General features: G+C 38.3%; 1 protein-coding gene across 1 annotated transcript in view; it reads right to left on the bottom strand.

The window, feature by feature from the left end:
* Positions 1 to 3,833: 3,833 nt before the first annotated feature.
* The window catches only part of ANKRD31 (ankyrin repeat domain 31), a 62,628-nt gene continuing 49,922 nt past the window's right edge, over positions 3,834 to 16,539 (bottom strand). The window contains exon 24 of the mRNA XM_054286240.1: positions 3,834 to 4,514. Within this exon, the coding sequence (XP_054142215.1) occupies positions 4,363 to 4,514 (152 nt within the window). The 3' untranslated portion in view covers positions 3,834 to 4,362. The remainder of the gene's footprint in view (positions 4,515 to 16,539) is intronic.

The following is a 16,539-nucleotide window of genomic DNA, read 5'->3' on the forward strand; positions in this document are numbered from 1 at the left end:
CGCGCCCGGCCCGGCGCTCTCTGCCCCGCTCAGCGCCGCCCGCTGCGCCCCCGCGGAGTCGCACAATGCCGCGCTTTCCTCCTTCTCCTCCCAAACTCCGCCGCCACGGCCGAACATCCAAATTTGCGCCTACAGCGAAGCCGCCGGGAGCAGGGTGGGAGCTGCTGCCGCCCCAGTGCCGCTCCGCCAAGTTAGGGCTCAGCTTGGCGGGCCGGGACGTCTCGCTGCCGCTGTCCCGGGACGTGCCCGCCAGTCGCGCACTCACCCGAGCGGATCGCGGCCGTCCCGGGCCGGCGCCCTGCTCGGCTCGAAGGGGCGCTCTTGTGTGCGCGGGGCGTGTGATGGGTGTGCGGCACAGCATTTTCCTCCATGACGTGAAGGAAAAAAGAAGGGCAGCCGCCCGCCCCGAAACCTGGCAGGCAGCAGGAGGAGGACGAGTGGGAGGTGACGGTGAGGTCCCCGCCAGCACCTGGGAGCGGGAGGAAGCCGCCGCCTGCACGCCGCCCCTCCGGCAAACGCGGCACCGACTTCCCCACGACTCCTCATCGGGGGCGGAGCGGCCGAGGAGCTTCCCAAACCCTACAGCCGGCTCGACCGGGCGGCAAGACAGGGTTGGGTCTGGGCTGGGGACGAGTCCCCGGCCCTGGCTCCTTGTCCTCGTCTCGGCTGCCCCGGGAGCGCACAGCTGTGGAGAGGGAGGGGCTGCTGCGGTCCCGGGGCGGGTGGGCACCAGGCGCGGCAATAGCCGCAGCTCTGAGCTAACAAGCTGCACCCTGGCATTAAGCCTCTGCTTTATAGCAGGTTGGTTGGGGACGTTTTATTGTTTTTATTTAGCAGTGAAATAACCTGCCGCTGCCCTGGAATACTGCAGATCCCCAACCACATCCAGGATAAGGCCGGTGTTTTACGGTCAGGCCGCGCTGTTGGCTTTGCTCGCAGAGAGCCTCGGGCCCTTGGTGCACCGGCTCGGTGAGAAATGTGGAAGACGCCACAGCACCGGAGAGCATCTGTCTGCTGCTGTAGCGCTGACCCTGCAGCTGGGCACCGCTGTGACAGCTCAGCTTACGGCTGGTAATTGCATAAGCCTCTGTGACCAAGTTATGTGTAACTGGGTGTTGGCGCTCTCTCCACAGAAATGCGTAAGTGAAATCGTAAGGCCACAGCTGCTGGAAAACTCACCTGTGGATTACTCCACAACACCCGTATTGGTGTAAGTGGTAAAACCTCCTGCTACAGAGAAAGCCAAAGCTTTGTTTTAATAGAAACAAACACCCCAACAAAAAAACCCACATCCATAAAAAACATAGAGATACAAAAGTCACATTAAAAGTTATTTGAATCCTGTTCCGAAGTCTCATTCCCTAGAAATGTTTTAATCCCTTCCTGTGTCATGTTTCTCTTGATATGGCCATAACTTAGCACTTCAAATGTCAGATCACCCACATCATTTCCTACCCAACTAGCTAACTAATAACCAGTGATAAGAATAAAGGGCCCAAGTCTCATGTAGGCAGTTGCTCAATCTATTGATTTGAACAGAGTATTTTCCTCCAGTTTTGTATTAAGGTTTGAATACCAGAAAAAAAGTCTTTATGTCATCATGACAAAACACTTGCCAACTACAACTGCTTCAAGAATTTATCCAAACTCCTATGGCAACATTATTCATCCCTCTCCCTCCCCCTTAGCTGTATTTCCACCATCAAAAACCCAAGCAGTATTGCCTTAGAGTACTGTAAATACCTTTCACAAGCTGGCTTTCATTCCCATTATTCTCTTCCCTGACCTGCTCTGCTTTGCTTGGCAAGAAGGTGCAATGTTTTGTGTTGATCCTCTGCTTAGAATGACTTTAGCTCTCCCTGCACCTGCCTTTACTTTTTTCCTCTTCTCCATGTGTTTCCCTTGCTTACAGAGTTTCATGACCTCTGACCCGTTACTCAGGAGGTCACACTGGTTCCTGCTGGCCTTAAAATTGATGGATCCTGTGTTATATTGTCTGCCTCCCAGCTGCTTCTCTTCCTCTTAACTCATTCTTTTGTTTTGAATCTTGCATTCTTTCTTACTGGTATTAATCTCTCCACTGATTTTTTTTTTTAATTCCATGTCAGCAATAACTACATAAATAATTATGTGGAAATATGAATCTGAATTTTTGGCTTTTTGCAACACCTTTTTATCCTTTTATTCCCCGTGTGAATATTAACAGTAGTGAGAATGCCAGGAGTTTTGTCTTACTATTTGCATTTTATATTCTTTTTTACTTTAGCTTGCACATTCTGTGCTAATTCACAGCCTAGGAGTGGAGAAGAGGTCTACTAAATAAAAGAACTGAATTGTGAAAGCAGCAGAAGGGGCTGGGAGGGGGACCTGCCACTTGTGAGTAGAAGCTTTGTAACTGCTGCAGTTAGCATCACTAACAGCTGCCCATCTTTGACCAGTGACAACCAGATATTTTTATGCAAAGGTACACTTAAAAAGCATAAATTTAACCTGAGAAAACATGATGGTTTAAGTTTTTTCTCTCTTCATGGATCTTTACATTAAAATCAAAGGACTCCAGCAGGGAAATTAAAGAATATTCACAGTTTTAAGATTTGGGGAGCAGAATCCTACATTTGTTAGTCATATTAAGCCATATGTTGTCAAGCTAATGCCTTTCTCAAGACGCTTATATACAACTAAGAACTGAAAAAAGCCTCAGTGGTAGATTAGTTTTACATACAGCATCTGTAAGAGACAGTGGTTTTCATGTATCACTTTGCATTTTTACCTCTTTGCTCAGCTTGCTCATTTAATTTTCTGTCACTGTATCTTAGGATTGCCTTAGGTCATGTAATCATATTAATATAATAGACCAAAATAGTGCTGTCAAATTCTCCTGGGTTTTGTACATTAATTTTATTAGACATCTTGCAACAAAGAAAAAAATGTCAAACAAACATGTAATTCAGAGGTCATTTTAATAGTCAAATACCTTTTACTTTTCGGTGAAAACGCAGTATTTGAATAAGCACTTCCTTTGAAACAATATGCCTTCAGGTTTGTTTTGCTGCTGCAGTTGTGAGAACACTCCATTTTCTTTCTTCGTGAAACTGACTTTACAAAATACGTGTCACTCAGCAGCTTTTACCTTTTCTGACTTCCAGGCCACTGGCATTTCTCTATTCTTTACAGCCCATTAGGCTACGACTGCTCATGCATCCTAGGGCATAGTACTAGCTCTCTGCATATCAGGCCCCTCTCACTTCTCTAAACCAACTTCTGTTTAAGACACTAATCAGATCTTTCCAGAAGAGCTCTTCACACTCCAAAATAGCTTGCTGACAGTATGTATTAACAGGAGACACTTCCCATCCTATTCACTGGAGTTAGAAGTAGCAAGCACTATTATTCCATCTCTTCTTATAATCCAAAGAACAAAAGAGCAAGAACATTACTTGAACGCAGATAACTCTCTTAACAGTCAAAACTGTTACAAATATGCTGCTAAAGAAGATTCAAACATTGTAAAATTAAAACAAAAGAAATCCCTCAAAGATTGGGATGAATATCTGAGATGCTGTTACCTGGAAAAATTAGTGTTCCACAAACAGGCTAATTGCATTTCCTGTCATATGCCAGCACATTTTCTGCCTATCAGAGAGATTTGGCTGGAACATGAATGGAATTTTCCTGAGCACTTCCAACAGCTAAGATTCTTCTTTTAACCTCTCTGAGCACTTTTTCCCCTTCTCAATTTTTTATATATATCTATGTATATATATATCTATGTATATATATATATATATATATATATATATACACCACATAAAGCAAAGCTGATGATGATTTCCAAGGCTGCTCATCTTGATTTTTTGCCTAACCTAACAATTTATGTTACTACACAAACATGCACTGCCATTTCTGACAGCACATGCTCAGCTACAGCAGTTCCAGGTTTAGGTGTAAGAAGTGACTGTGAGTACTGATGCCTGCCTGTTTCTGTCCTGCCCCACCAAGCATGGGCAGTTACCTTAATCTGAAATAAAAACTTAATTTTAAAAAGTTCAACTTAAAAAGTTCAACTTAAAAGTAATCAACCTGGAATATAATTCACAATGAGCATCAGTGTGTAAATCCTATCTATTTCCCCATTTCCTAATCTTGCAGTGCAAGAGTAAATATTGCTCAGTTCTATACAGTTATCTTTGCCTGCTACTAAGTACTTCCCTGTTCCTCACTTACCCAAACAAATTTTCCATCATCCCAAGTGCTGTACAAATGATTTATCAAAATGACAGCAGCAAAGTACTTAGTTCTAAAAGCTCAAATGTTTACTTTTAAGTGATGGCAAAGAAAAATTCATTAGCACGCAAGAAGTCTTTAGAATCCAAAATCTTTGCATTCCTTGTAGAAATTCCAGTGCTTTTCCATTGCAGAGCATGGTAGAAACTCCTCTTTACGTGCCATTACTATCTCATGGAATTGAAGAAAATGTGTCAGGCTTTCCACTGAGTTGAACTGGACAGATGACCCTGTTGAAAATGAATGCAAATGATTAATGGAAAGCAGTCACTGGCACTATTACCTAAAAAGGTATTTGTAGTGTGTCAGAACCTTGCAAGTCTTAGTGATCCCTAAGAATCTGTAATGTGCCCTAGGAATCTTGTGGGGTAAGACTTAGGATGTCTTACCAGTATGTCTCACTCAGACCCAGTCCTCAATGAGACAAGGGCCACACTACACCTCCTGGTGCCCAGCCTAGGAAGCTAGCCATCTCAGACATCTCCAATTATATAATAGGAAAATGCAGTTGTTCTTCAGTTCTGCTTGAATTTCATGTAGTATATCTACAAAGAGGCATGTTCATTGTACTTTCCCAAAATAAGGAATCTCTCACAGAAAATGCCCGTCCTGAAACAACTTTATGAAAAGATATAGTGTGCAGACATGTACAGAAGAAACTGCAGGACTGAACATAAGTATTTTCAATATTTGAGTATCTGCTGGACTGAATTAACTATTGCAATGCATAAATTTAAAGCACTTTTGTCAGTACAGGAGAAGGTGAACTTTTCTCACTGTTAAAAAACACTAACAAAGTAACATTGTAAAGATCCACCAGTGAGAAATATTAGAAGACATTGATCCATAACACCACAGATTCCAAAATGCACTCAGAGCTTCAGGTTTCAGAGTTACTTGCTTTCATACATTTTCATCTCCACTTTTTCCCTTCAGCATCCTTGCACAAAGTAACACAGCTTCTGAGCTGCCACAACCAGCCCAATACAGAAAACTGCCAGTGAGGGCACAACTGTCACACATAGCAGATGGTGTCAAGAGAGAGAACTCTCATGGAAGTGGAGATGGTTTTTGTTTAAAAAAACCAACAAAAACACCAAAACAACAAACTGCAACAAAATATTGTGTCCAAACAACATTCAAGTGTCCTCAAGAAGCAAACCAGGATACTTATTTCAGGATTATTAGATCAGTCAAGATAAATCCTTGTCAAGAGGCAGAGAAAACACGTTTGGAGCTACACCAGTTGGCCAGTTAACTTGTACTTATTACTGAGCTATCTTTCTTTGTTACTACCACTTTTCATTTCTGTCATCTACACCGATTCAAAGAAGCAAAATAAACTCACTGAATGGACAACATCAGTGGTGCCAGTGCTAAAACAAACAGTGCTATATGCAGGTGCTACACCTTTTAATTCCATGTCTTGGTGACGATTTCCCTGCCATTTCCTGAGTTCCAGGAGCACACCACCCAAAGCCAGCCAAGTAGCAAATTGCTACTAGAAGAGAGAGGTTGATGTTCAGAGGTGCAAATAGAGTCTTGTGTGTCTTACAAGCTCAGTGCATGTTCGGTACACTTAACACAGTACATAATGGAATAAAATGTATGATCTGATATCTGGAATATATTTAAGTATCACTGACCGCAACAAAGATGGGCAGGCTGCACACCAGACCTATGTGGAAAGTTCCATCACAACACTCCTCACGCTTATGAAGCAGCAGTCAGTCACACCAGAAGAAGCCAACTTACACACCCCTTTAGAAGTGATGTTGAAAAGGTACAAGGAATGCTTGGATAAAAAAAATCACAAAATAGTTTCAAAGACAACTTCGGGTAAAAATGATCTTAAAGTATGCCTGGGATTTTTTAAAAAGAAAATAAACTGGCAGAAACTGAGATGAAACATTTTCATTAATACTGAGTATATAATGGCATGATAGGCATGATTTCTGCTCTAGTTGAAAAAATGCTCTTTTTTTGTTCTGAAATGTCCACATTTTGTATGTAAGTAGAAAGAAAATTCTTAGCAAAGCCTGTAACTAATTTAACATCCTGTATTGATAGATCATAATTAGAGAAAAGATGCTATTTTCTTACTTTGGAAAGGCTCCTCTCTGTACTGCAATGATTTAACTTACTGACTAAAAATTCTCAACTCAAATGTGAATTGTAAGACAGATAAGACCAAATACATATATTGAAATCACCTTTTTGAGCAGCAGATAACAGCTTTCTTTGCTGATTCCTTTGTGTCAAATTTATGTTTTACCTACTGGATTAACATTTTGTCGATTGAACATCACTATTCCACCATAAGTACTTTACGTAAGTGAACAATTAACATATCTAATCTCTGTATTCTCCACTTCTCAGTAATTTTAGATAACAGTCAACATCCAGCAAAACCACAGTAATTTATACATCCTAAAGCTGCCTTTCTCAGTTCTGACACCAGTGTTTGATTAAAAAGTTTCTATATCAACAGACAGTAATTTTCCCAAGTAGGTATGAATCAGTATTTTGTTTCCCATGTTTCCTCTGACACCAATGATTTCTTTTCCTTTGCATTTTTCTTTCTCAAGTCTTTCTCCCCTTTCTCTCTCCCTTTGCTACTATATTTAATCTTCTGATACCCACTTTGATGTTTTCTTCCTGCACTTTGCTGACTTTAATCCCCTTAAAAAAGACTGGCAGTTTAGAGACTGTAAGCAGCCAAGAAAGGTTCCTATACTGTTATCCAAAACTCAGTGCCTCAGGTACAGAAGCAAACTTAGTAAATTTAGACACACAAGCAGGGCCTTTCTCTGCTTTTCCACCCTTGCTGTCCTATTCTGTCAGTCTTCTATCATCTTCAGGAACAGCAAGATAAAGTATCAATATCAGAATGAGAGGTTTTCTTCCCTAAATATGGGGAAAACATGTTATCTCTTGACAGCTTTTCCATCCTGCTTATCAATATCCCTTCTGTCTTTGAAGGCATCCATTTTAGTCTAAAGAGTTTTGAAACCACTCTAAATATTTTCAACTTGTGTTTCCATTTTGTTGCATCTCTAGCAGTCCTTGTCTGCTGTGGCTGTTATGAATCTGAAAATTGTACTTAAGGAGAATTTCCATTAATGGCAACTACACAAATGTCAGACTATAATCTCCAGTTGCATAAGCGTTAGTCAGTGAAGAGAAAATTGTCACTTCAGTGCAGAGTCACCATTTTCCGATCATTCAAATAGCTCCTGAAAGATCAGGCCTTAAAAATCCCACCAGTATCTACCTTATTTTTCCCAAGCAAGAAAGTACAGAAAGTATCCAAAAAATGGGTTATGTGCTTTACAATTATCTTACTGGTGTAAATTATCTGTAAAATAATTTAAATGCTCTTGCAGTTTAGTCAACATATTTGAGTAAATTTACAAGCATCAGTAAATCAAGTTTAAATGTTTCTATAAAAGACCTAATGATGATTATCAGATCTGATTTGCAGTATCTGGCAAAGCCACAGGAGACTTTATTCTTTTGAGACTCAAAAGGATCTGGTTCAGAACAACTAGCTTAGACACAGGCTACAAATGCATAAACAAAGAGAAGATCTAAGAACAACACACTTAAAGGTGACAGCATTTGATCTAAACTGCCACAGTGGAATATTAATAGAACAAAAATCTGTCTTAAGTGCTTTCAAGTTTCTTAGGCCTTATCCACACTCCTCTCAAAAACTTAGAAAAGATCAGTCACAACCCAAGAGTTCCAACAGGCACTGTCTATTCAGACCAAATAAGGCCTCAGAATGACAGCCAGCAGTTCCTATAAACAACATTTTTGGGCCTTCTGAATCTTTAAATAAAGGTTGCTACTGGACTGAGGCACAATAGTTCTGCCTGTGATAGTGATAATTTTGAAAATAACTTTTCTTTTGGATTAAGTGTTCCCATTACCTATTACACTGAACCTGGACACTAGAACCTGGATTAACACCTGAAATTTAATAACTAAGCTGAAAAGTTCACCGGGGCAATTCAACATGGTGCTGGTTCACTATATTCTACAATTATTCAGGAAGAAGAAGAAATCTCAGTTAGAGGAATATGCGCTTTTGTCTAGTTTAGACCAAAACTAAAGCTTTCCTATGCATTTTTTCCCTTTAACCCAGACACATGGCCCTGGTACATATAGCTCTTTTTTCTCCTAAGATTGGAATATATCAGTGGTTTCGGTTACAGACACATCAAGAACTTATTTCACTTAATATTCTCCTGAGACTTGACTGAAAGCAAGTAACTGCCTTTGTGTTCTTAAGGTTTTTAAAAATTGGTATTCATGATCTATCAAATGGAAAGAAAAGCTGGTCGAGACCTGGTATTTTGGAAAAACAGATGTGTATGGACAGATTGCCATTCTAAGACCAGAACTTTATCTTACAAAACACAATATTTTCCCAGTAATTTAATATTTTTTTTCCTCTAAATGCATTCACTTTTTTCAGGTCTCCCCAGAGTTCTTGATTCACTTCACATGATATAGATGTCAGTTCTGTTTTTCTCTTGTAAATGCTGGAGTCCACAGTCTCTGTCCTTACAAACCAATCAGTAAGGAGACATCTTCTAATGAACAGATCAATCATATCAGTCAGACACCTAAAGTTAAAGTGGTGTCCATCCACTACGAGATACAGGCTAGCAGGAATTTTGACTACCTGCCTTTTGACCCTTTGTGTTCATCTCCATCCCAATGCTGAAAGTGTCTTTTCCCCAAGAATTAATCTATCAAGTGACCTAAATCATGCATACTGCATTTTTTGCATTGATGATTACAGAAAAAAATCAAAGGTTATTTATAGCATCATAGTAATAAATAAATAATTTCAGTTTGGAAGCTCCTTAATGGACTATAATGACCAGGTCATTCATAGAACAGCTATAACAGTGTCAGAAGGACACAGAGCACCTCCTGATAGTACCTTAGCATATGGTTTCTTTCTTCACACATCATCCATGACTCATCATGGATGATCTATAGGTTCAGTTCACCATATGCCTATAACTGAAATCTGTATAGCAGTAATGTGGAATTTAATTCATATTTTCACAATTCATAATTTTATTCCATTCCTTCTAGATAAAATTGTGTATTTGAGAAAGAAACATTACTTTCTCCACTCAGTAAAGGATAGTATTCCTCAGAAGTTCAAGGTCTGTTTATGTATCCAATGATATTGGCAAAAGCAATGTCATAAAGCAGAAAAAATATTAGGTGTTTAGAATGATTCTTTTTTCTAACTGCTCCATAACAGTGGCCTTTCTTGTTGCACTGTGTCTGCATAGTAAAAGGACTTGCAGGTATGATTAGAGACCAAGTATTCATGCCTTTTATTCTAAAGCATCAGTTTCAATGTTTATGCTGAATTCTTAAATTATGTTTCATATGGTAGAAAGTATTATTCCCACAAATGAACCTAAAGATGTTATGCTTTTTCAAGACACACAGTTAATAGTTCATCTGTTTCTACATGTCTGAAAATTGTACAACAGAAATACTGCTTTATAGGCTTCTTTAGAGCATTACCCAGATAAGTGATATGAATATATTATTTTCCATTAACCTTATGCGTACATCATGTTCTTATATATTAATTGTTTTTTTCCCTACATATCCTGGGGTATATGGCTGTTACACAGTAACAAATGCTTATTATGTGACATATACTGAATTATTATTTTTCAGATACCTTGGATTGATGCATCAAGATATTGTTACATTATTCATTTAACAATACGTCAAAGTCAAGTCCACCAATGTATTTTAGAAATCCAGCAATGTTTCAATAGTCTCTCAGGGACACAAAATGATAATTTACATCTTAGTAGCTCTTTTTTGCTATAGATGTAAAATTATTTTATCCCCAAAAAGTGAGAGAAGTATAACTGACATACATGCCAATACTAACTGAGAACTATGCACATCCTCCCATGAAGAATCTATCTTCAAGACTTAATTTATAAATAAGTAAAATAAGTACTTCTAAAATAAAACAGAATGGCTGGTTCCATTTCTCTTATTAAAAATATATTTTCTATTGAAAATATTTTTACACAGCTGTCCAGATGACCTTTCAGTTTCTCAATTAAGTCCATCACTGTATTTAAATATCAATATTAATGATTTTGAACTCAACATCAACAAAATCATATACTAGTATCCATTCTTAAAAGACCCAAGGATTGCTTTAAAAATAATTGGAGGAGACTATTTCTTGGTATGACTAGGAGGATGTAGGTCTCCAACATATGATTCTTTCTTTTTAACCTATTATGTTATTGTTGTAGACTTGATTATATAATGATTCACTTGTATACTCATTCAAAAGTAAAATGGTTCTCTAAAATTATTTCTAACCATTTTAGAAAACCTGAACTTAATGTGACAAGACAGCGCATAAAAAGTTCCAGCTCCAAACTTGGGTAATTAAAACCAGAACACTTTAGAATTCTTGCAGTTTACAGCAGACAGAAATGCAGGTTGGAAGAAACATAATACAAGTTATAAATCAAGTTTCAGTTCAGGTCAGAACAGTGCTTTGAAAAACCAACAGCTCCTGGTTTTCATGCACTGGTAAAATCTACAGCGTCTATTTTTTGAGTTTTATGTACAATCTCAGAACAACTTCTAGAGCCTTCTCCTACACTATTATCACATGGTGATTGAAAGACGGAATTGTTTGGTTTAAAAGCTTTGTCATAACTTTGTTAAAAGTGATTCCTGAAAAAAACATCAACCAGATAAAAAAGTGATAAAAATCAAACACTTCCGAAGATAATATCATCAGATAATCTCCTAAATATTTTCACCTCATATTATCAGTGTGATGTCAAAACAGTCTGTCTTGTTTGTTTAAAGCAAAGCAGCAGGCAGAAGCCAGTGCCTCTTGAAGGCTGACATGGCTCACACTGCCTTGCATTTATTGCTTTCATAACTAAGACAAGAAAAGACGTGCTCCAGGAAGATAATCTACAACAGTTCTGTTTGTCCTCAGTCTCCACAGGACCACCAAAGCAGATGAAAATGCTATAGTGCACCTAATTAAGTAAGAAGATAGGTCTGTTATCAAAGGATTCTTTTACCACTTGTTTCATAAAGTAAAAAGGCCAGAAAGCCAATGTTAAAAGCACTCAGCTAGGAGCCGGTTTTAAGTACTCTGGCTGGACTTCTCAGCAGAACATAGTTTCTGTATCAAAAAAAGGGGCAAAAGTTTTAAAAAGCAAGTTTCCCACTAGATACTGGGGAAAAATTCATCCTAAGCATGGTTAAGCATAGGAATACCCATCCCTGAAAATATGCAGAATTTGCCTGGACAAGGCAAATTTATCTAATTTGGAAACTGGTCCTACTTTGAACAGAAAGTTGGACTGAAGACCTCCAAAGGTCCTACCGAACCTATGTTAGCCTACGATTCTGTGCAATCACAGTATCATCTGGTTTCTTCTGAAGTAATTTTCCAATGTCAGAAAAATCTGGCTTACAGGTAAGAAATACAGACATCAGATACTTAGAATTGGTTTCCATGGCATGCAGTCACTGATAGTTGTTTCTTCCCCTACCCTCCTCTGCCCACCCACAATTTTTGTCCCTCTGAAAAGTGATTTTCTTTTGGCTCTTGCTAGCCGCATAGTCTGAATCACTCATGTGACATTTTACCTCCTACCCTGCTGACAGACAAATAACAGCAGGTAAAGGATTTTGGAAAGCAAGATGAAGGAAGCCTATACCTCACCCAAGGTATGCAGTTACTAGAAAATACTGCTTTGTAAATTCTGCAGACAGAACTGTGCACTTCTTTGTAAAGCATGTAAGCCCATAAAGCAAATGCCTGGAACTTTACAGTTCTGAAAAGTACTTTCAAGTATTTTGTCCGTAAGCCATAAAGAAGAGAGAACAGTATGATAGTTGCACGTTGAAATCCCCCCAAGACTGAAAAATACTATGGACAGACATTTTTGTCTACAATCTCACTTTTCTTTCCAAGCACAAAATACAAAGAACATATAGTTAATCTCCCTGTCTTTTGGAGTCACATAAATGGGGACATAGTGTAGTTGATGAATATTCTACTATAGGTAAGGAAGAAAAAGCACATATGAGATGTCAGGGGTTTGTTTTTTGTTTGTATATGGTTTGTTCACTGGGGGTTTTAAATATTTCAAGTACTTCTCTTTCACATCACTGTTGCCATTATTAATAGCATGATAAGCTATTACTTCAATAATACCCAGTCCAAAAAATTCAGATATACAGAATCAAGTTCCTTAAGCCATGCTATTTTTGTCAGAAATAATAAACTCGGGTTTATTACATCTTGACTTTTCAAACATTAATGTTATTCATCATCTTTTCCTGTTTTCCTTCAAAAACACAAAGAAGACAATAGTAAAGTTTTCTAGTGAAAGTAGTTTCTGATCTAACTCTCTGAGCCTAACCAGAACCTAGGGTTCTGATGTGGAGTACACTACAGCACAAAATATTTAATTTTACAATGGGCTAGATTTGTTGTTTGGATTATGCTACAAAGTATCTTCAACCATTCAAATATGCATATGAGATCCCTGTCCTGAAAAGTTTATAATTTAAAATATAATGGAAGACTGTTGCAAATATGCACATGCTGTGTTTTCTAGTAGCTTGATTTTACACTTGTTTAGGAGCCTACACATATAATAGCTAAGTTTCATTTATCTGGAATGATTCACGAGGATTTAAATGCTCTCCTGTTAAGTCAGCCATTTCAGCATCACAACTTTATACTGGTGTACAAGAGAGGACAACTGACTATCAAGAAAACTGAAATTGATTACCCTTTTATCATTTTCCAGGACTAGTAAAGACCACAAAGTGAACTAGTTTAAAGCAAACTTATACAGCTGAGCTTTACCTTCAGATTTGATTTAGCACAAAGTAAAACAGCGGTGGCATTGTGTATGTGCCTAGTTCTTTGGAAACAGAACTAGAGGACAAACCAATACAGTAAAATCATCTATGGGTTATGAGCCTTCTCATAACACTTACAAAATTTCATTTAAGAGACTGATTGAAGCACTCATCCTGACATGCTTGCAAAGGAATTTCCTTCTGAAATAGGAGTTTTCTTTTTACAGTTCATTTTAAAAAAAGGTCAAACTGTGAAACTTGAGAAGCTTATATTTAGACCTCCACAGAAAAGATTTGAGATTCACAAGGCAGAGATGTCAAAACTGAGATGGTAGATAAATTTTTACGTATTATACTGCATGTTCAGCAGCCTTTTTTCTTCAATTGACAAAGTAATTAAAGTAAGTATGAACAAAAAATTTATATATGGAACAACTGTAAATGTACAGTTTGTTAATTTTTTTTATAACATGTATCTTTAATTTTGTATTATCTCCACTGTCTGTTAATGGTTATTTTTGCTACACTATAACTCTGCACTCTTGCTGTAACTGTTTCCATTCAGGACTGAGCACCTAGATGGTTGGGTGACAGTGACTTTATATGCTGCAAGACCATTATTTTGCCAAGCAGAACACAAATAGTAGGCATATTTGAGAAAATGTCAATCTGGCTGTTCATTTGTTCAGCAGAGATACATAACTTCTACAAACCATAGTCTTTGTTACTTTTCAATTAATATCAAAGAGCAGTTAAATCTGGGGTTTTTGATATAAATAAATGTAGCAATCTACTACAGAATTTATTTTTTGTAACTTTACAGACCACCTTCCTCCAAACATTCTGATCTGTCATTTAAGATACGAAGCCTGTTTGCTTCTATTTAAAAAAAAAGATAACAAAGCATTTTCTCCAGAGGTTTCTCAGCTTAATCCTTGCAAGGTAGCTGTAGGGCCTATGTACAGAAGCATTAAGAATTGCTTTAAAATATGGATGCACTTTTAGTTTCCAACAACTGACAAAGACTAGATTCACTTCTGTTTTCTGTCTTACTGCCTCCCACGGCAGACCTGACTTGGCACTGTTACCCTGTTACAGTGCCAGGGCAGTATTATCTGGCACTGGGGTTTGAGCTGATCACTCCAACTTTGCACTGTGGTGAGTCAGGGTCATCCCTCCGTAGTGTAATCACAGGCAGTACAGGCAAAAATACCAAATGAAGTGCACTAGGCACTGTTCAAATCATACAAGTATTACAGATGGGGTTTAAAGTGCAATCAATGTAAAATGCAATACTGAAAACACAAAGTTACAAGCTTGGTCAACTACATAAAGGTCAAAGCATCTTCAGAAGCATTTCCACACCACCCTCTAAATTAGATTATACAAGATCATTTAGCAATGTTTATGTACCATATTTCTCCACCTAAATCCACAAGACATTTCTCCATGCTATTTTTTTTTTGAGACATTTAACTGAGTACTCAAAATGACACAAAGTTATTTTGTTAACTACACCAAAATAGCAAAATGTTTCTAATCATTCAATTCTAAGAGTTGACCATATTGAGCTATGAAAAACGCTGCTATTGGGTCATTTAGATCTAACCTAAACCCTCAGAAGTGTAACCATTTTTCCCCAGCACTCTTTCCCTCCCACACACAAATCAATTCCATGCCACCTACATTTTTTTTTTCCTCTCATATCTCTTGCATAGCCCTTGCATCCACCATTAGGTTTTCTAGACTGCTAAAAAAACACTCACTCATAAATTCCCTGGCAACAGCTGCTTCTCCTTCAGCACACAGCTCTCACAACTTATGTTTGTGGCAGGGATGTGGTGTTTGGCTGCATATTACTCAGGTTAAAGCTTCCAAGAGTCTGAGCAATGGAGCCACTACTAGGATTCTGATAGTGCCGGTGGCTCCTTGTGATAAAATTCTTTCCTAGGAGCATGAAAAGATACTTCTGTTCAAGGAACAAGAAGTGTCTCTTAACACTGATGGTTTAATGCACAGAGAAGTTATGATTTTTATTTTTCTTAATTTGTTTCTTTGTATTTTCACTTAGCCTTATATCACCTAACACATGTAAGGGCAAACTTTCCTTTGCTCCTTTACCAACCCAGCAGTTGCTGCTTTAAGATGACTGGGGCTTGTTTTTTGAGGGTTTTTACATCTATATCTTCCTTGTCAAAATTGCAACAGACACCGCAAAACTCTAACTTAAAAAGTAGCCTACTAAATGTATGTGTTTCATTGCTTGCCTCAAGGAAAACAGAAAAACACCATATCACATACAATCATAGCACAACTTTCCCACTTGCTTTCAGCATTCCTCCTGAGTTTAGTTTAAAATTTAATACTCCATACCTCAAATAACACTAGCATAAACCTTTCAAAACAGCTTATGGTTCAGCCATTAGGAAATCATTTGGATTCCCTTGAAAACACTCTTCTTCCATACAACTTTGGGACCTTTCATGAACTACACGTGAACAAGAGCTATTTTAATCTTTACAGGTGGCTAATGGTTGTTAAAGGCAGTAAGGGATTGCCTGTGCACAACAATTGGACTAGTCATGCTGTTTTCCAAAGACTGTCTTCCTGAAATAGCAATCTGCAAAATGAATGTGCACATCACACTTACTGTAACAACTGAATAAGCTTTTATTTTAAGCCACTTTGCTGGAATTTCAATGTGAAATACCTAACACCAACATTTGCTTGACAACTTAAATCTGTTCTTCAGCTGGCATCTGTTTCTGAATCCTTGTTATTCTTGGTAATTTTTAACAAACATTATGACAAGTATCGGAAAGCATGGAGGAATTCTAATCTATAAAATAACTGTTTATTCTGTTTTCCTGCATACAGATAGTCCAAGAGTGCTGCTCATTTGCTTAATGTTTACTTCTCACTCAGGCTTGAATACAGTAATTCTTGCTTTCTGCTGGCATGATCCTAGGAGAGACTGAAGACTCAGACTCAAAGAAGGTACATAAAATAAAATTTAGTTAGGATTTAGATGACCAATTCCAAAATTGCAATCTCTAGTGCTTCTACTAAATACTTGCATTGGTCTGGGACTGCTTTACTTCATTGGCTCTTCAAAAACTAACACCCCTAAGGTACCTAGAAATCTGATGCGATATAAACGTTGAAGCAACTTATAAATCTCAACCAAGCTGAAAAACTGGACCATTTATTGTGTTAGCCGCCACAGAACAGCAACTCCTTCTCTTCTCGCCAAAGGGCCTTGATTTGGTAGAGGTTCCTAAGACACTCTTCCTAAACTGGGCTGTACAAAAATTTCATTGGTAGCTGCTTCTTTCT

The sequence above is a fragment of the Melozone crissalis genome, unplaced genomic scaffold (assembly GCF_028551555.1).
Source record: "Melozone crissalis strain CALT ecotype California unplaced genomic scaffold, PUWL_Pcris_2 ptg000005l_1, whole genome shotgun sequence".
NCBI classification, from domain to species: Eukaryota; Metazoa; Chordata; class Aves; order Passeriformes; family Passerellidae; genus Melozone; species Melozone crissalis.